The 21,130-nt window shown below is 45.3% G+C and overlaps 1 protein-coding gene across 1 annotated transcript in view; it reads left to right on the forward strand.

Moving 5' to 3' along the window:
- The window catches only part of trappc9 (trafficking protein particle complex subunit 9), a 698,770-nt gene that overhangs the window by 458,247 nt on the left and 219,393 nt on the right, over positions 1-21,130 (forward strand). Inside the window, exon 20 of the mRNA XM_084311886.1 lies at positions 4,854-5,023. Within this exon, the coding sequence (XP_084168012.1) occupies positions 4,854-5,023 (170 nt within the window). The remainder of the gene's footprint in view (positions 1-4,853; positions 5,024-21,130) is intronic.

Consider the following 21,130-nt stretch of genomic DNA (forward strand, 5'->3'; position numbering starts at 1 on the left):
CGTGACATCCATGTGCTGCCGCCCATAGATGGACTTCCTATTCTGCCACCACCTGGACTCGACCTTGCCAGACAAAACTACCTCTTCCACAAGATTAGAGAGTTCTGCGATGATGAAGCTCAATACATCACATGTCCAGCACCAGCCAACCAACCAAGAGCCAAAGCTAAACAGATAGTATAACTCTGTTTATTATGACATTTACATTTACATTTAGTCATTTAGCTGACGCTTTTATCCAAAGCGACTTACAAGTTCTGTACGACAGGTCATCAGGAAGGATACAACTCTATCATGCCTGTGAACTCTGTACCACACCGTTACAGCATACATTGATACATTTCTGGATGTAGACTATGGTACGGTGTATGTTTCCATACAGATATAGATATAGACTATTATGGTACAGTGTATGTTTTCCATCTTTATATATAGATATAGAAAAGAAACTCTGATGCAACCGTTATGTACACACACAACAAGAACAGAGACCCCTGCGCACTACATCTTCTGGCCCCCAGAGGCCAACTCCTATTCGGGCTCCTGGGAAGTCATCAAAGCGAAGCAGGCTATTATATGTCCTTGCTCCACAATGGTGGAACGAACTTCCCACCACAGCCAGGACAGCTAAAAACCTGCCCAATTGTCAACTAAAAACACACTTTTTCAATCAATAATCTGAAATAATAAAAATAATAATAATAATAACCTACTGTCTTATTGTCTTATTACTATTATGTACTACTACTACTCATGCTAATAGGTCTATACTACTAGGCACTCGGAGTGTAACACTCAGGTTCTACACTGTTTGACAAACAATGCGCCACGTACCCTTAGCTGCCAGAGTTGTTGTTCACAATTTGTAAGTCGCTTTGGATAAAAGCGTCAGCTAAATGACTAAATGTAAATGTATGTAAATATTGTGGTGTGTCTAATTCCTTCAGTTAATTTGAGAATCAGAAAAGATGGAAATTATATGATGTTCTCTGCATATGCGGGAGGATGTTGACACATACTGTATAATAGCTCTACTATAAAAGTTGAGCAATTATGTGTGAAAGCTCAAAACGAGGAGTCCACAAAGTCAGCCCTAATTATTGTTGACGGAGCAGCTCTAAGCTGTGTACATCTTAACGACATCACAGATTAAAGGTGTTTCTCTCTACAGAGTCTGGCTATGCAAAGGGAGTCGCTCTTGTTCACAAATATTGATTGGGACCGCCAGAAACCCGTATCATGCACTTGAACCCCCGCATCGAGCGGTAATTATCTTTAAGTGAAAGTGAGCAGTAATTAAGCAACAATGTTGTGATTTTAAATGGGAACTACCGCCATTACGTTATTCCTGTGGTCTAAGACGGTCCAGAAATATTAGTGAACACGACTCTTTCCCGCATTGTGCCAATACTAGCATGCTAGTACAAAGTTCCACCTTGTAATGTCATTGGGTATATAAAGTGTGGAGATGCTCCACGGACGATGAATTGGGAAAGATGGTATAGATGACACTGAGAACACCCAGGGGAATGTTCAGGTTATACATTTACATTTCCTGTTTCAGAACTGAGAACACTACAATAACGAATCACAACGATGATAGGAGAGAGTAGCTCATATGGCGGCTACGTGGCGTAGTGGGCAAGGCGCTCACCACGAATGACGGAGACGCTGGGCTTGCCTGTTCGAGCCCAGCGCTCCACATTGCTTTCAGTTTAGCTGGTCGTTCATACTAATACACATTGGCCGTATTAGGGGGTGGGAAACTGATGGGTGGGGATCGGGCGTTGTGGACAGCGACTTCTACAGGTCGGTTGGTGCGCCTGCGCAGTAGAATCAGGAAGTGTCGGGGGCAGCGTGAGCCTTCCACGCGTTACTCCTCGCCACTGAGAGATCGAGCTGCGCAGGTGAAAAGATGCGACTGTCACTGCTGTTACCTCAAGTACCGGAGGGGACTTGTGCTATGTATGACTTAGTCCACATTGCAGCCGGCTTGTGGGAGGCAAGAAACAGCGTTCGTGACAGGGGAGGGTTGAATTGGATGATACGAAATTGGGATGGGAGAAAATATAGAAAATGGGAGAAAAAGTGGATAAAAAAAAAAAAAAGGAGAGAGTAGCTCATGTTCACTAATACTGACTGACTTAATATCGGTGGTGTTACATTTACATGTAGTCATTTAGCTGACGCCTTTATCCAAAGTGACTTACACGTTCTGTACAACAGGTCAGCGGGAAGGGTACGACTCCTTCAGCTAAGGAACAATGTTCGTCAAACAGTGTTGAGCTTGGGTGCTGCAGTCGTGAGTGCATAGCAGAAAATACGTCGGTAATTCCCATTTATCGGAATACGGGCCGGGTGGGGCTCAACGTGAATTACTGGATAGCTAGCTGCAGCTGAGAAAGTGACTCAGAGAGAGGGGAGAGTTTAGTTGATTCTGTTGTGCCAAGTTAGGGTTGATTCACGTCATTTGGTAAAATGGAAGGAGTTGCGGCTGGAACGGAGCACGGGGGATCAGGAAGGAGCTCAGTAGGCTCTGTCAGCTGGGATGTCGACATGCACCACATGGAATCAGATCCAGTGCTAATCTTGTAGAAGTGACAGATTAGGCCTACTTACACACACACACACACACACACACACACACACACACACACACACACACACACACACACACACACACACACACACACACACACACACACACACACACACACACACACACTATGGACATAGAATCCAACACATCCTCACAGCAACACGCTAATCTGTGCACATGTAGAGAACACACGGAAAAGTCGGTTTGATTGACAGGGAAAGCGTTCGCACGGAAACAGCGGTTTGACGAGAGAAAGACGTCGGGACACAGGAGTTAAAAGCCGCAGAGTGAAATCGCCCTGGCGCGCCTCACATGAAAGTGAAACTCCGGGATCGCGCGGCTCCTCTGACAGGCTGAGTGTCGTGTGCCAAGTGCGGAAAAAACATAGGGCTCTCTTGGAAATGAGGAAAAGCGTAACGCTCTCTCTGTGAGTGAACCTGGCCTCGTGTGAGTGGCAGCTCCCGACTGTGCGCTGTAATTCCACCCCCTGATTCTGCAGAGCGACGCCACATCTCCGAGATCGGCTCTCTCGCTCCACTGTGCCGCTCCACCGTGGAGGGGGGTAACCAAGCCGGCAATAAAAGCCTGTTGTGCCTTTTTGTAGAGACGTTGTAATTTAACTGTGTTCGGAGTGAGACTGCAGGGCTGGTCTTTAACAGCGGCCCCCGACACACAGGGTTCTTTTTGTCTGGATTTAACTGTAACACCCTTTCCTTACAGGGCCTTAATGCTACAGTGCCTTTCAGCCCCCCCCCCACTGCAGAGCGAGACAGTGAGACAGAGAGAGAGAGAGAGAGAGAGAGAGAGAGAGAGAGAGAGAGAGAGAGAGAGAGAGAGAGAGAGAGAGAGAGAGAGAGAGAGAGAGAGAGAGAGAGAGAGAGAGAGAGAGAGAGAGAGAGAGAGAGAGAGAGAGAGAGAGAGAGAGAGAGAGAGAGAGAGAGAGAGAGAGAGAGAGAGAGAGAGAGAGAGAGAGGGAGAGAGAGAGAGAGAGAGAGAGAGAGAGAGAGAGAGAGAGAGAGAGCGAGAGGAGAGAGAGAGAGAGAGAGAGAGAGAGAGAGAGGAGAGAGAGAGAGAGAGAGAGAGAGAGAGAGAGAGGAGAGAGAGAGAGAGAGAGAGAGAGAGAGAGAGAGAGAGAGAGAGAGAGAGAGAGGAGAGAGAGAGAGAGAGAGAGAGAGAGAGAGAGAGAAGCCTACTTCACAGTGTTGGAGGAAGAGAACAGCCTACTTCACAGTGTGGAGGAAGAGAACAGCTCTCCGGTGGGGTTTGCCACCCACTGTTCTACATAATACCCCATGATGTTGGCATAATTATCCCTGGGACAAAGGACCATTATCAGTCATAATTCCGGTGGTTCAAATGAAAGGCGACTTAATTGGAGTCCGCTGAATATATAACACGCTAATGTACGTAGATAGAAAGGTATTAAAACTAATTGTCCAAAAGCAGATGGTCGGGTGCGTTTTTCATGTACACCAGTATCGTGTAATAGGTATTCACAACGTGCAGATATTCCATTGGCATGCGCAACCATTATCCCACGATCTTACATCGATTATGGGAAAAACATACCTCTGTTATTTATACCTTGGTGTAAAATTAACCATATTCCAATTACTGTTGGTTTCTCAGGGTCTGGGCAGCTTCCACAGCATAACTCTAAAATATTCCATTTATGCATCTGATCTATACACGGATTTCTGAGTCATCACAACTCGAGTGACTGAGGAATTATCCGCAATTACATTACTGCGTGTGATGTACTGTAAATGCACTTTAAGTCTTGTGAAGGAACATTTCTCTTAAGTGTTTTTTTTTATTATCTCTCCCTGTTCCCCCGAGTTGACGGAGGGCCGCGTGCGCTCTTTCACAGCATGACAGGATGGAACAAAGACCACTTGAAGATAGACCGCCCAGCTAAGAGGCCCTCCGAGCCTGAGGAAGTGTCTCTGCTGTGTGTGTGTGTGTGTGTGTGTGTGCGTGCGTGCGCGCGTGCGTGCGTGCGTGCGTGCGTGCGTGTGCGTGCGTGTGTGCGTGTGAGTGAGATCTCTTTAGTACAGTATGCTCTGAACCCAGACACTAAGCCACAGCTCTGCTACAGCCCCTGGTTCTCATCCAGTATCCTGTCCACTCTCATCTGAATCACAAAAAGAGGGCTTTTCTTCTCACACTCCATAAAAAAGAGAGAAAGAAAAAAGGCTCCTCTCCGCCCCGTTTGATACATGTGAAGCCGCTGGGTGAACGTTTTGACCATTAGACGTCGTCCTCGACGCCTGGACTCGCCTGGACTCGCAGCCGTGAAGAGCGTGAAGAGCACGTTCAGCCCCCGACACACCACAAACCGCGTGGGCCGGTCAGGCTCTACAACAAAGAGCTCGGACGGCCGTCTCTGCTGCCAGGAGAACTATCTTTGTCAGAACTCGGGGCGTGAGAAATAGAGACTCATATCCACGTGCACTCACTGGACTATCTTGCATTTTGTACTTTTTATATTGTATTTGTATTTATATTTGATAATGTATCTCTATAGTGTATATAGATACTGGACTGTATAGGACTGTAAAGCTCTGCTTTGACACCAGAATTTCCCCAATGGGATTAATAAAGGATCATCTTATCTTATCTGAGCCCTGGTGGAGAGCCAGGGTATAGAGCTCATTCCACACGCAGAGAGGACAGGGGGGACCGGGAGAGGAGGCCTAAGCCATGAGATCAAGCAGGCCCACGGCTCTCTTCAGTTGTTTCCATACTTCTCCAGACTAGCTGCACCAAAATCCTTGCCAAAGAAACTTCCAATAGTATGTTATCCCAGCCGAAAGCTTGACAGTATTTAGTTGAGTTTATTTTCTCTAAGTAAAAGTTCGAAAGATTTTTGGAAACGGCAAGGCACAAATTGGGTAGGAAATACCATAGGTGCGGTTCACGGGAAACAGGCGATTTTCACGTTTGTTTATTTTGTTCTTTGTTGCTTTCTCCATCTGCACACGAAGCGCAAACCATCTGCCATCTTCCCAAGTCCTGTGTGACTGTACTTCAAGAGATCTTGGTGGCTGTCTTCATCAGCCCAAGATCTGCTGCAGAAAAACAGGTTTAATTGGTACTGAGGGGGAAGAGGAGCAGAGGAGGCCTCACTGTGCATCAAGTACCATATCCAGCCTCTCCTACAGGCTACAGGTAGTACTGTTAGTGTCAATAGGAATCCCCACAGACCCCCTAGATCAGGGGTCTCAAACTCAATTTATCTGGGGCCGCTGGAGGTAGAGTCTGGGTGAGGCTGGGCCGCATAAAATATTCCACAAAAAAGGGGTTTCAATATTCCAAAAAAATTTACAACTGATCCAATCTTCTCAATCTTTAGCAATAACATTTCAGAACATGAACAGTTCTTCAGAACATGAACGGTTCTTCAGAGCATAGGCTTCTCAGTGGTGTCAGTGGACTCATCCACATACAGCTATGGAAATGCACTGTGCATTTTTTTATTCTATCACAAAGCTGTGTAATCAAATCACCAGCCAGTATTTCAGTTATTCTGGTTGCTGTGCTATCTGAGGGGGATTTGCTTTTGTTTGCCTTCAAACATGGTCGCCATCACTTCACTCATACATTATTTTATTATGTATGCATCAGAAAGAGAGAATTGCTTCTTGTGTTTAGCCAACACCCATGCCACTGAGTGAGGACTTGGTTGCTTTTTTTCGTTGTGACATAGATTTAACAATAATTCTGCTTGCAGCTTGATATGATGATTTCATTCCATTTATTTTTGTGGTTCTTAGCACTGAATTTTGAGGAAAGGTTGCATCAAAATAAAATAAAAGTTTTGTTTCGTAGTGGCGTTTCAAATTGCCACTCTTCACAAGAGCTACCATTTCTTGGCATATTAGTCACATTGGTTTGGTGCTGGGACTCAGGATGAACGCATATTTTTCAGTCCATTCACCTTTGAATTGCAGTCGACTTTTCTTTTACTGGCTTTTCTGCTGGCTAAACTAGGCTACTAGCTACATTTATCTCACAGAGATAAAACTGGGAACGAGGCTACTGTAGATGCGCTGTCAACTCTCTGATCTGACTCGGGCTGAAAGAGACGACACGCATTCCGTGAAGACCCGCCCTACTCTGCATCTGATTCGCAGACTGTGGGTGGGGGGGAAAACGCTGACAGGACGCTGAATGTGATTGGACCAGAGCAGAGTACACAGACACAGACAGCTATCTGTGGGGGATTTGCTTTTGTTTGCCTTCAAACATGGTCTGAGGTGTGTCCTGTGTATGGGTTGGAGTGTGTTTGAGTGTCCAGAGCGGACGGAGCGGGTGGAGATCGGGCGAGCGATGAGCTCCTTTAGATAGGAGGGGGTGTTGCTGTGGATGCACTGATGGGTGAGGAGGGAGACCTTGTATTCAATCTTGGAGGAGACAGGGAGCCAGTGTAGGGAATGGAGTATGGGTGTGATGTAGGGGTGTAACGATTCGACCTCACAACGATTCGATTCGATTACGATTCTTCAGGCAACGATTCAATGCATCATGAAATCTCTTAATTTGACCACGATTCGATTCGATTAGACTAATTTTCGAATAATCAGTTAATTCCCCCCAAAAATTTGAATACACAAATGTGGCTGGGGGAACTGATTCACTCAGCATGAATGGACTATAGGTCAATAAAAAAAATACAAACAAAAGAAAATATAATTTTTTATTTATTTTTTGTATTTAGATTATAAGCGATTATAATTGATTCTAACATATTCAAATTGATGCATCGAATCGAACACATTATAATCGATGCATTTCGATTAATCGATGCATCGTTACACCCCTAGTGTGATGTGATCATATTTCCGCACTCTCATCAGGATCCTAGCAGCACAGTTCTGAATGTGTTGGAGATTCTGGATGCTCTTGCTAGGGATCCCGATGAGCAGTGCGTTGCAGTAGTCAAGCCTTGAGGAGACAAAGGCGTGAATGAGCTTTTCCGTATCTGGCAGGTTGAGTGTGGGACGGAGTCTTGCTATGTTTCTAAGGTGGAAGAATGAGGTTTTGCACATTGTGCTTAATATGGGAATCAAAGGTCAGGTAGGGGTCCATTTTTATGCCCAGGTTAGTTATTACAGGTGAGAGGGGGAGGTTCTGGCTGGAAAAGGTGATGCTGGTTATTGGGGATGATTTGATTTGGTGTAGGGTGCCGATTAAAATGGCTTATGTTTTGGCGCTGTTTAGTTGTAGGAAATTGTGACTCATCCACGCCGTATAGATATATATATATATAGATAGATAGATAGATAGATAGATAGATAGATAGATAGATAGATAGATAGATAGATAGATAGATAGATAGATAGATAGATAGATAGATAGATAGATAGACAGACAGACAGACAGACAGACAGACAGACAGACAGACAGACAGACAGACAGACAGACAGACAGACAGACAGACAGACAGACAGACAGACAGACAGACAGACAGACAGACAGAGAGACAGACAGACAGACAGACAGACAGACAGACAGACAGACAGACAGACAGACAGACAGACAGACAGACAGACAGACAGACAGATAGATAGATAGATCTATCTAATTCACAAACAGGGTCCTGGCATACAGTATGCACATGGTCTTTCTACGTGACTGTGGGTGGGTGTCAGAACGCAGCGGCCCGCCTGATCTCAAACCTACCGAAGTCAGCCCATGTCACCCCACTTCTCGGCACGGTGGTGTAGTGGTTAACACTGTCGCCTCACAGCAAGAAGGTCCATGGTTCGATTCCCGCTTGCGGACCAGGTTTCCATGATGCCAGGTACCCAGGTGGGGTATCTCCCAGGCCTTTCTGTGTGGAGTTTGCATGTTCTCCCCGTGCTCGCAAGGGTTTCCCCCCCCGATAAGATAAACCCAATGGAAAAACATGCACAACAACAGATCGCTAACGCTGTGGTGTCCTTGACGAAGACGGACAGGAGCACTTGGATTGGTCCCCGGGGTGCGGCTCACGTTGACGCCCTATCTGCTCCCGGCTGCCCATGGGGGGAAGGACGACGGGATGGGTCAAGCGCAGAGACTCAATCGCATCGGCGACTGAGGAAAGACAATGCATGTGTGTGTGTATCCCGGTGTGTGTGCCGCTCCAATTGCATGTCCAGTTCGTTGCATGCCGAATAAAGACCCCCCTAAAGAGGTCCTGCATTATTATATTATTATTCTCAGGGACCTGCACTGGCTCCCCATGGCCGCTCGAATCCGCTTTAAGGCCCTCGACCTGGCATGTCGTGCGGCGACGGGAAAAGCTCCCGCCTACCTCCGGTCAATGGTCTCTAACTAACTGTGTATTGAGCCGTACTGCCGTACTGTATTGTACCCATTCTGCAATCTGTTAATAAAATGTTCATTCAATCAATCACCGTGCAGATTGATTGATTGAATGACAATTTTATTAACAGATTGCAGAATGGGTACAATACAGTACGGCTCAATACACACAATTATTAACACTTTAATCGCCGTTGACGCTGGAACACGTCATTCCCCGCCATGCTTATTCTGCCGAAGACGCTGGACAGCGTCTTTGATATCAATATTTCAAAAATCTGTGATCGAAATCATATTTCTCCCCCGGAGACATGAGATGTACTGGTGAGCCCCGATCAGCTCTCTAACGGTTCAAGAGCGCCATCTGGTGGCCGATCGGCGGATCGCCCAGGGAAGAAACAGGAAGTGGAAGCTGGTGCTCATTTCAATTTGGTCCGATCACTCGGTAATAGTCCCAGGACTCGAGTTGATCACGACGGATAGTGATCCGTTACCAATAACTTGATAAACAACATGATTTGGACGTATATACTATTATACAACCTGGAAATGGATCGGATATTTCGACATCCCATAATAGAAAAAATTCTGTTCCACGCTCATCTCCCAACGGCGAGAGGAAGCTACGGTGAGTTTCAGCATTATTTTGTAATGTCTTCTATACTAACTGCTCTAATGATCATATCACCCACACTAGATGAATGATATAACGTTGCCCACGGAATTATAAACGACCCCCCCCCCATCCGGTCATCATCATATCATACGTAGTAACTTCTAGAAGTACGTCCATTTGAAATTTTTTATCTCGCACAGATTCCTACCAAACTGTATTTGATCATCAATATAATGCATTTAGGGCTATAAATCAAGTTCTGGAGAAAGCTGCAGAAAACGATAAAAACATACTTATACTTTAGACCGTATTTTTGTATGAATATGTGAATGAAAAAGTATAACGTTGCTACACCCTGAACAATAGATATAAGACGTGAATGGGCCATAGTAATGTCAATTTAGCAATAAAATTTAAAAAGTTATAGCCCTGCAAAGAAGGGGAACTTCTCCATGTTAAATAGGGCTGGCGAGGGATGGTAAATTATGAATTTAACCCCGGCGATCAAAGTGTTAAGGGGATGCAGACCAGAGAAAGACTTTCGTCTTGTTTACATCAGGGTCCCCCATTTTCAATTCATAATAAATTTTAAGTAAGGGTGCAACTTGCTCCGTGGAATCCATTCTTTGTGGATCTAGCCCTAGGTGTTTCTTAAAACAACAGCCAAAGGGCCAGGAGATATGAGACGTCCAAGGGTTTTTCCTCTCCAGTTCGTGTGTGAAGACATAACAAAGCCCTAGAGCCCATCATTTGTTTTAATTTTCTCACTAGGGCTTTTTTGTTTACCTTTCTTGTTATATCTGGGCATCTTATGTACGTCATGTCAAACTATGTATTTATTGTATGTCTGATCAGAGCTCTTTCTCACTTTCTGGTCAGACGTTCGTGTGTCTGATTGCAAACTGAGCTCTGTGGCCACAGAAATAAACTATGTTCTATATTTTTATATATATACAAATTGACTGGTCTGAATTTCTACAGTTAAACTATTCCACAACAGCCCCTGTCTCTGAACGCTTCCACGGTGTTCTACCGGAGAGAGTGGTTTGAAGAAATGGCAAAGGATGCTCGTCTGAGCCTTCCTTCACCACCCTCCCTTTAATGAGATCAGCGCCCCGGGGCCTTGGATGGATTGTGCCTCCTCAGGCCCTGCCTCACCTCCTCTTCTGTGGGGGCGATTGGCTGACCTCGCCTCCTCCGTGATCTTATGCTGGAGTTCATACCTCGGTCCCTCGGTTGTGTTAAAAAGTTCAGGTCGGTGACGAATGCTGCCTCCTCTCCTCCCTTCCTCTCTGGCCTGAAACATGGCCTCTACCTCGTTCTTTGTGGGGTCCTTTGGCCTGGGTCTGTATCCCACGTTAATACTATTTAAGCCGCTCTCCCCTCCACCCTGTGCCCAGTAGGGAAGGCTCTGTGCTTAGCCCGAGTGACTCTTTTCAGGTGAGCTGGGAGCTTGTTGTCTTCGTGGGTATGAGCATGCTCTCACTCAATGTTGGATGTGTGAAGTCACCGCTGTGACATACTGTTGGAGGGAGAGAGCGGCACTGGCTTCCCAACGACTCCCGCCTAACTCCGGTCAATGGTCTCTAACTACACACCCTCAAGAGACCCTACACTCTGCATAAAACACACGTCTTTAACCAATGCCTGAAGTGAAAATAAAATAAATAAATACTGATACTAATAATAACTGTCTTTCACTAGTATGCACTCTCCTACTAACGAACTACTACTAATTTTCCGGGGCTGTTGGCTGGGGGAACAAAGGGAGGGTAGTTAACTTAAGTGCTTCCCCAGGGAGGGGGTCGGGGGCTACTGCCCTCAGACCCCCAAAATAATTTTTATATGGGCAGTCTGACTTGGGGTACTGACCATATATTAGTGTTGCAATGCATGATAAGTAAACAGTGAAAAAAGCTAAGAAATCCGATGGGGCTGGCCGGGACATTTGGGACGAATACAAATTTAAGATGAAAATCTGCCCAGCCTGTGGGAGGAAGTGGAGGTGTGAAATCTGGCCCGGTCAAGAACAATAGGAGTCACACAATCAGTTTGGAGTGCAGTGGTGGAGGAGTGGTAGAGGCGCATGAGAGGTTTGAGTTTTGAGTGCTGTATCTGTACTACCTTGCCTATTACTACCAACTATGCTAACATACACTCAAGACTGTAGCACTCGACACTGTTTGACGCACAATGTTACATGTACTTACTCTTAGCTGCCAGAGTTGTACCCTTCCTGCTGACTTGTTGTACAGAACTTGGAGAAAAGCGTCAGGCGAAGCGGCCCTGCAGGCTCTGGGTTGCCTCACTGGACCACACTTGAAATGTAATCTGTTTCAATTTCTCCCGCTTCAGCTCATATAATTATGTATGTGGGCAGCAGACGAACAGCCCGGGGCCTACGAGGAGACATACTGCTCCAATGTGGGCAGCACCGATGCCAGTTTGCAGTTGTTAAAATGCCCCCAGGATGATCTTGGGTCCGCCAGGGGAGGCTGTTTCTAGCCTCTCAATACATTTAGTCATTTAGCTATTGCTTTTATCCAAATTGTCAGCCGGAGGGGTACGACTCTGGCAGCTAAGGGTAAGCAGTATTGTTCGTCTAGCAGTGCCGAACTTGAGTGCTACACTTGAGTGCATAGTAGTAATATACATATTGGCATAGTAGGTAGTAGAAAAGACGTAGTAGCATAGTACATAGTAGATGCACTATGTACAGTGTACACTGGCAGACTGAGAATGGTAAATAAAATGGTAAATGGTGCATTTATATAGTGCTTTTATCCAAAACGCTTTACAATTTTGTTCCTCACATTCACCCATTCACTCACACATGCACACACAGACGGTGGAGGCGACCAGGCAAGGAGCCAACCTGCTCATCTGGAGCAATTAGGGGTTAAGTGTCTTGCTCAAGGACACATCACCACGCTGCCGGGGAGGAGCGGGAATCGAACCGGAAACCTTATGACTACCAGACAACCGTTGTACCTCCTGAGCCACTGTTGCCCCTGTTGTATTGGAGTCCTAGTTGTATTGGCTGATGGTGGAGTAAACAGATGTCACCTGCCTGCATTCCCTGGGGAGGTAAAATGGACGCAGGGAAATTTACAACAGTTCCAGCTCATCTGTGCAAATGTCGTCTTTAACCCTTTTACTACCACACAATAGACGGTGAACCTTTCACTACCACACTACAGAAGGTTAACCTTTCACTACCACACTACAAAGGGTTAACACTTCACTACCACACTACAGAAGGTTAACCTTTAACTCCCACAGTACAGAAGGTTAACCTTTCACTACCACACTACAGAAGGTTAACCTTTAACTCCCACAGTACAGAAGGTTAACCTTTCACTACCACAAGAAGGCTGCAAAGGGTTAACATTTCACTACCACACTACAGAAGAATAACCTTTTACTACCACACTACAAAGGGTTAACCTTTCACTACCATACTACAATAAAAGCGTTGGAGGGGGACTATGTCTTCTGACCAATAACAACTGGGTAAATCCGAAGGAGGGATATCCTGTCCCGTTCATGCTCGCCGGGCCTAGAGCATTTGTCGATTCAATGTCGCCCGTTTCACCTCCCCCGAGAATTCACCGCCATTATCATGACGGCGGTGTACATTCCACCTCAAGCGGATACCGCCAGTGCCCTGGCGGATCTACAGGGACATCTAAATAAACAACAGAACAAGCACCCAGACGCAGCCATGATTATAGCTGGCGATTTCAACCAGGCGAATCTGAAGAAAGTGATGCCAAACCTTTTTCAGCACATCGCTTGCACCACCAGGGGAGGAAATACGTTTGACCATTGTTACATCCCGTTTAGAGCCGGTTACAAGGCAGTACTGGCCCCTCCATTAGTATTTCACTGTATGCTTGTATGCCGTGACAAATAAAACTCTTGACTTGACTACATAAGGTTAACCCTTTCACTACCACACTACAAAGGGTTAACATATGACTACCACACTACACAGGGTTAACACTTGCACTACCACACTACAAAGGGTTAACACGTTCACTACCACACTGCATACGGTTCATTACCACACTACAGGAGGTTAATGTGCGTGTGTGTGTGTGTGTGTGTGTGTGTGTGTGTGTGTGTGTGTGTGTGTGTGTGTGTGTGTGTGTGTGTGTGTGCGTGCGTGCGTGCGTGCGTGCGTGCGTGTGTGTGTGTGTGTGTGTGTGTGTGTGTGTGTGTGTGTGTGTGTGTGCGTGCGTGTGTGTGTGTGTGGCGGGGGGGGGGGGGGGTTCAGGGTGAATTAGATTAGATTCTAATCTAATCTAGTCATTATACAGCACAAGTGCAGTACAACAAAAATAAGTTTGGCATTCAACCAGAGTGCAACTGTAGCAGTAAAATGCAACTGCAATATACAATGTACAGGTGATTAGACTGGGTACAAAATATACAGATGTATGTACAGTACAGAGTTGTAGTATAATATGTACAGTGATATAGGTATATAAGGTATAAGACAGTATGGCTCTCAGTTGCACGCTGGTACAGGTAAGTCAACCTCTCTGGTGCCAACTGCCATCTACAATAATATTTCCCCTGCCTCCGTCAAAATATCCCTGAACTCTGCAGTTTGCCCCTGGTAAAGCACAGCAGCACTCGGAGCCCCGGATCCCAGAAGGTAGGAACGGAACTGTATTCTGGACCTGATGTTCTTGCGGTAGAAGGAAGCCCTGCCGATCCAATCGGGCAGGAAATTACACCATTTCACCAGATCATTTAGAACAGCAGAGCTAAAATTAGGCTGGCAAAAATGGCCTCATGTGGTACATTAGAGGAATCCAGAAAATCCTCCCTCGATCTCTCTCCCTCCGCCCCTTTGCACTGTCAGAGTGCTCGGACGCACTATGTTGTTTCAGACAGGCGTTGAGACATTAGCTCCTGTTGTTGCCGGTAACTTCCAAGACATTTCGCAGCCCATTAGCTGCCCGTTCAGCCCAAGCCGCTACTCAGAACCAGAGGGGGGGGGAGAGAGGGAGAAGAAGAGCAAGAGAAAAACACAGAGGACCTTTAACGGTGTGTCTATTGTGGAGCTTTGGGGGTGAGAAGGGAGAGCTATTGTCCGAATCAATAGTAACCCATGAATCACCGTAGCTGAGAGAAATTAAGCTGATGTAATACGTATATTATAAAGTGATCGTATGCCCCGTGAGAGAAATAAAAACGGCATCTCATCACTATTAAGGTGGATTGATGTATTTTATTAGCTTCACAGAGACACCGTCTTGTTAATCTAAAATACATTAGAGAACATCGCTACGGCACAAGAGACATAGGCTACTGTTTTGCCCCACTACCCCCCCCCCCGCCCCCCCCTTTGAAAGGTTTCACAACTTCTCGTGCGAAAACGCCGGCTGGTATAAAAATACCATACGCACATAATATACACATGTGAAGCTTTGATGGGAGCCAGCGGACTGAAATCTGCAGTAAACGGCGGCACAGCGTTTCATGGCATTTGCCAATTTTTGCACCGCCGTCTGGTGTAGAAGAGTCGAGGCACTTTCCACTGCAGCTGATGGGGCGGAACAATTTGCTCGGCTGGCAGAAAAACCATAATCAATGCGGAGATTACTGATAAGGGCACTAAAACCAGCCAAGCACAGCATTTTCCCTTATCGCTATTACACCTCGCCCTCCTGCCTCAGGTATACAGCCAATTAAGCCAGGAGAGAGTGCTCGTATGGCCGCTTCACAATGAGGCCCCTAGCACACGCATGTGAAACACACAGGCCATCGCCACGGAAGAAGCCTGGAAGAGGGTGTTAATAAGCCAGCCAGCGAGAGAGCGTCAGGGGGGATGGGAAAGAGGACACCGGGGGTTGTATCCCCAAGTTACGGGCATCGCATGCGTGTTAACGTGCACGTGTGTGCAAATCCATACGCGCCAGAGTGTAACTGCGCTTCATAGAGGCGCGTTACTGTTCTGGATGGTGTACTGTAATGAACATTACTGAATGCATGTTAATATGTACACATGCAGGCAGGCATACTGTACAGTAGTACGCACTCGTATGGATGCACGTGCATGTGCATACATGCACGCACACACACACACACACACACACACGCACACACACACACACGCACGCACGCACACACACACACACACACACACACACACACACACACACACACACACACACACACACACACACACACACACACACACACACACACACAGGGACAATGGATTGCCATGCCCTCTTTAGTTGGTGATAAACTGTTTGCTGGAAGGCTGCCAGCTCTGTGCACAAAGGGGCAAGGGCAAAGAAATTGCAGTGACACTGCCTTCCATTCACTCTTTCATCTGCATTCCTCTCCTTTCATTACCTCATTCATCTCTCTCACTCTCTTTGTCTCTACCCCCCTCTGTGTGTGTGTGTGTGTGTGTGTGTGTGTGTGTGTGTGTGTGTGTGTGTGTGTGTGTGTGTGTGTGTGTGTGTGTGTGTGTGTGTGTGTGTGTGTGTGTGTGTGTGTGTGTGTGTGTGTGTGTGTGTGTGTGTGTGTGTGTGTTTCTTACTCCTCCCTCTGAATATAATTCATATGGTGGGAAGAGGGGGGTAACGCACCTGTGTATTTTTAAGTGTGAGAGGGAGAAGGAATAATGAGAGAGATAGGAGAGAGATAGAGCAAGAGAGAGATAGAGAGAGAGAGAGAGAGAGAGAGAGAGAGAGAGAGAGAGAGAGAGAGAGAGAGAGAGAGAGAGAGAGAGAGAGAGAGAGAGAGAGAGAGAGAGAAAGAGAGATAGAGAGATAGAGAGAGAGAGAGATAGGGGTTAAGATGAACTTGCAGAGTAAATCAGGGATTATTTGTGCTTCATTGTGACTTGAATATATTCACCTACATTATTTTAGCCTTCGTACAGAAAGAAGATAGAGGTGGAGGAGAAACAGAATGAGCACAGACTAAGCAATAAACAACTGTTGATTAGTTTGAGGTGTTTAAAGTTAAACGGCCATATAGGGAGGACTTCTTCTGGTGGTTTTACAGCCATACAGGTAAAGACGAACCACAAGCGGTTTGAGCTCATGCCGTCTGACAGACAGTACCACAGTCTCAGGTCCATATATCTGTACTATAGACACCATGTAGCTGTACTACACTGTATATAGACACCATATATCTGTACTATAGACCCCATATATCTGTACTATAGACCCCATATATCTGTACTATAGACCCCATATATATGTACTATAGACCTATATATGTACTATAGACCCCATATATCTGTACTATAGATCCCATATATCTGTACTATAGACCCCATATATCTGTACTATAGACACCATATATATGTACTATAGACACCATATATCTGTACTATAGACACCATATATCTGTACTATAGACCCCATATATCAGTACTATAGACACCAGGTAGCTGTACTCTATAGACACCATATAGCTGTACTATACTGTATATAGACACCATATATCTGTACTGTATAGACACCATATATCTGTACTGTATAGACACCATATAGATGTACTATATAGACACCATATACAGTAGCTGTACTCTATAGACACCATATAGCTGTACCTGTATGACACCATATATCTGTACCTGTATGACACCATATAGCTGTGCTCTATAGACACCATATAGCTGTACTATATATGCACCATGTTAAATGAACATTGTGGTTATTGTAAGTTATGGTCAGGGCGAGGGGAATGGTTAAATTAACATTGCGGTTAAGGGGTAGGGCTACGTTTTTTTTTTATCCACTTTTTCTCCCATTTTTCTATATTTTCTCCCATCCCAATTTCGTATCATCCAATTCAACCCTCCCCTGTCACGGACACTGTTTCTTGCCTCCCACAAGCCGGCTGCAATGTGGACTAAGTCATACATAGCACAAGTCCCCTCCGGTACTTGAGGTAACAGCAGTCGCATCTTTTCACCTGTGCAGCTCGATCTCTCAGTGGCGAGGAGTAACGCGTGGGAGGCTCACGCTGCCCCCGACACTTCCTGATTCTACTGCGCAGGCGCACCAACTGACCTGTAGGAGTCGCTGTCCACAACGCCCGATCCCCACCCATCAGTTTCCCACCCCCTAATACGGCCAATGTGTATTAGTACGGACGACCAGCTAAACTGAAAGCAAATGTGGAGCGCTGGGCTCGAACTGACGAGCCCAGTGTCTCCAGCATTTCGTGGCGAGTGCCTTGCCCACTACACCACGTAGCCGCCCGGACAGGGGTAGGGCTAAGTTATGGTCAGAGCAAGGGGAATGTTAAGGATAGGGTTTGAGATTAGAGGCAGAGTTATGGTATGGTGCTGGAAACACACCAATTCATAGGAAATGCAATGAAAAAACTGGGCCCTCATGAGAATAGCCTGTCTGTGTCAGTCTGTGTCGGTCTGTGTCAGCACCCTGCCCTATCAATCATGCGCTGTCCACTTGGGATGATTGCAGTATTCCTTCAAGCTGTGCATTCCCAGCGACACAAATAAAAATTAGCCGTTTCTTAACTGTGCAGAATTACGCCATTATCAGGAGCGCAGAAACCTCAGTGCTGGATTCTGACCACTACCTGTCGGCTATTCATTTTGCCACTGTGGTTTCAAAGACCCGGCGCACAGCATGTAGAACCTGTGATCTCACCTCACATTCCAGCCCAGAGCTCAACCACTGGAGTGTACAGTACTGTAGCAATGATTTGCTGAACCAACCATTCGATATGGATCATCAAATCAAGTTCATCAAATCACCAAACAATAAAAAAAAAATTCAAGTCAAGTCAAGAGTTTTATTTGTCACGGCATACAAGTATACAGTGAAATGCGGGGGGTCATGCCCGCAGCGATTGTGCAATAATACAGTAATAAAAATAGGATGAGAATAAGACATTTGTGCAATAATACAAGTAATAGAATAAGACATAACGGATATATGTGCATACGTTTACAAAAAGCATGGTAGACATGCTAAGGTCCTGCGATAGTGCAATACACTGTTAGCTACGGATGAGGCACTGGGTCTTATGTACACTACTATACAATGCTATACTATACAATCTACAGTTATACTACGTGTCCTTATGCTAGCTTGCTTTATCCATACAAGAACCATTCCTGTTCTTGTTTTTAAAGTGACCTTTTCATTGTGTAAAATGACCGTTGAGTGTGAGCGTGTGCAGCATGTGTGTGTGTGTGTGTTCATGCTAAAGTGACTGCTAGTGTGTGAGTGTATACAATGTGTGTGTTGTGTGTGTGCACATGTGTGCTTGTGTGTGGAGAGTTCAGTGTTCAAGACTCTGATGGCCTGGGGGAAGAAGCTGAGCCGAAGTCTCTCTGTCCTAGTTGCTGGTGTGCGCAGGCGTTTGCCTGACTGCAGCAGCTTGAACAGGCTGTTGTTGGGGTGGTGAGGGTCTTTCATTATTCTGCAGGCTCTGGATTTGCACCTCTTGTTATATAAGACCTGCAGGGGTGGTAGTGCAATTTCCCAGTAGTAAAAAGAGAGATGTCTATGATTTTTTCTTCAACTGACTTGAGTATGATTTTTATGAACAATTTGCAGTGTAAGGTTCACATAATTAAAACAAAATTATCAACAATCCATCAGGATAAGTGGAAGGTGGAGATTTTGAAAAAACCTAAACTTAGAAAATATATTGCAATTAAAAATGAGTATTTTACTGAACCTTATGTAATGTTAAACTTAAAGAGAAGACGGAGGTCTCTGTGTGCCCAGTTGAGATCTGGCACCCTGCCATTGGCTGTGGAAGTGGGTAGATTCCAGGGTAAACCTGAGGAGGAGCGGCTGTGTGTTCTGTGTGATCTGGGAGTGGTGGAGGATGAATATCATTTTGTTTTTTATTGCCCTTTGTACACCACTTTGAGGAGGGCTTTATTTGAAAAAATTCAAATTGCAAACCCAGATTTGTTTTGGCAGTCTGAGAGCTGTATGTTGAGTTGTTTTTTTGTGGAGGACATCTTCGGTTTTGCAGGATTTTTGGAGAAGGCATGGCACCTGAGACAAAACACACTGTATCCTATATAATTGTATTTGAATTCACCTTGTTTTTCTGTTTTTCTGTTTATTTACATTGAGTACAGCTTGTGTTATATTACGTTTTATTGTATTTTCTTGTATTTTTCTTTTTTTATGGCCATCTTGGTCTATGTCATTTGTTAAGTAATTGGTAAAGTATATTATTATATACTTATTGTTATGTGTCTTGTAAGCCCATATGGGCTGGGCATACATCTGTATGTAAGACACGAAAATAAAAAATATCAAATCAAATCAAATCAAATCAGTACGCTCAGCTGAGCGCACCACTCTCTGTAGGGCCTTCTTGTCCTGTGCCGTGCTGTTTCCATACCAGGCAGTGATGTTTCCAGTCAAGATGCTCTCTATAGCTCTGGAGTAGAAGGACTGGAGTATCTTCCCCGATACTCTGAACTTCCTTAACTGTCTCAGGTGGTAGAGGCGCTGCTTCGCCTTCTTTACGACTGAGTCTATGTGTGTGTCCATGTCAGGTCCTCTGAGATGTGGACCCCCAGGTACTTGAAGCTGCTCACCATGTCCACGGTAGCCCCATTTATCATCAGTGGTGTGTGTGTCCCCTGCTGTGTTCTCCTAAAATCCACGATCAGCTCCTTGGTTTTACCAATGTTCAGGAGCAGGCTGTTGTCCTGACACCAGCGTTCCAGTACCTCAACCTCCTCCCAGTAGGCCTTCTCGTCGTTGTCAGAGACCAGCCCCACCACCACTGTGTCGTCCGCAAACTTCACTATGGAGTTGGAGCTGAACAATACACCCAGAAAAAGAGTGCATACCCATTGGGTCGACCTGAAATCATAGACTCAACTCAACTCAACGTTTATTTATGAAGCACATTTAAAAGTTTAAATGCTATACAGGTCAATAAAAGGCTAACACAGGCAATGCAATGTGGCACAAAAACATACCATGGTATAGCAGCACAATACAACACTATACAACAATACGAAGTACAGTACAGAGATACATGTTAGAATCGGGGGCCCAGCTCAACCGGAGTTGAAAGCCAGGGAGAAGAAGTGGGTCTTCAGAGACTCTAGGGTCTGAGCAGCTTGGTATGGTAAAACATTATAGATTAGATTAGATGCTACATTATGTGTAATGTGTGGTTGTGATGCTACATTATGTGTATGTTGTGGTTGTGATGCTACATTATGTGTACTTTGTGGTTGTGATGCTACATTATGTGTACTTTGTGCTTGTGATGCTACATTATGTGTACTTTGTGGTTGTGATGCTACATTATGTGTACTTTGTGGTTGTGATGCTACATTATGTGTACTTTGTGGTTGCGATGCGACATTATGTGTACTTTGTGGTTGTGATGCTACATTATGTGTACTTTGTGGTTGTGATGCTACATTATGTGTACTTTGTGGTTGTGATGCTACATTATGTGTACTTTGTGCTTGTGATGCTACATTATGTGTACTTTGTGGTTGTAATGCTACATTATGTGTACTTTATGGTTGTGATGCTACATTATTTGTTGCTTTGTTTAAATAAGACTATGTATTATTTGTCCAAGACTAATCTCCA

Source organism: Notolepis coatsorum (assembly GCF_963971535.1).
Source record: "Notolepis coatsorum genome assembly, chromosome: 4".
NCBI lineage: Eukaryota > Metazoa > Chordata > Actinopteri > Aulopiformes > Paralepididae > Notolepis > Notolepis coatsorum.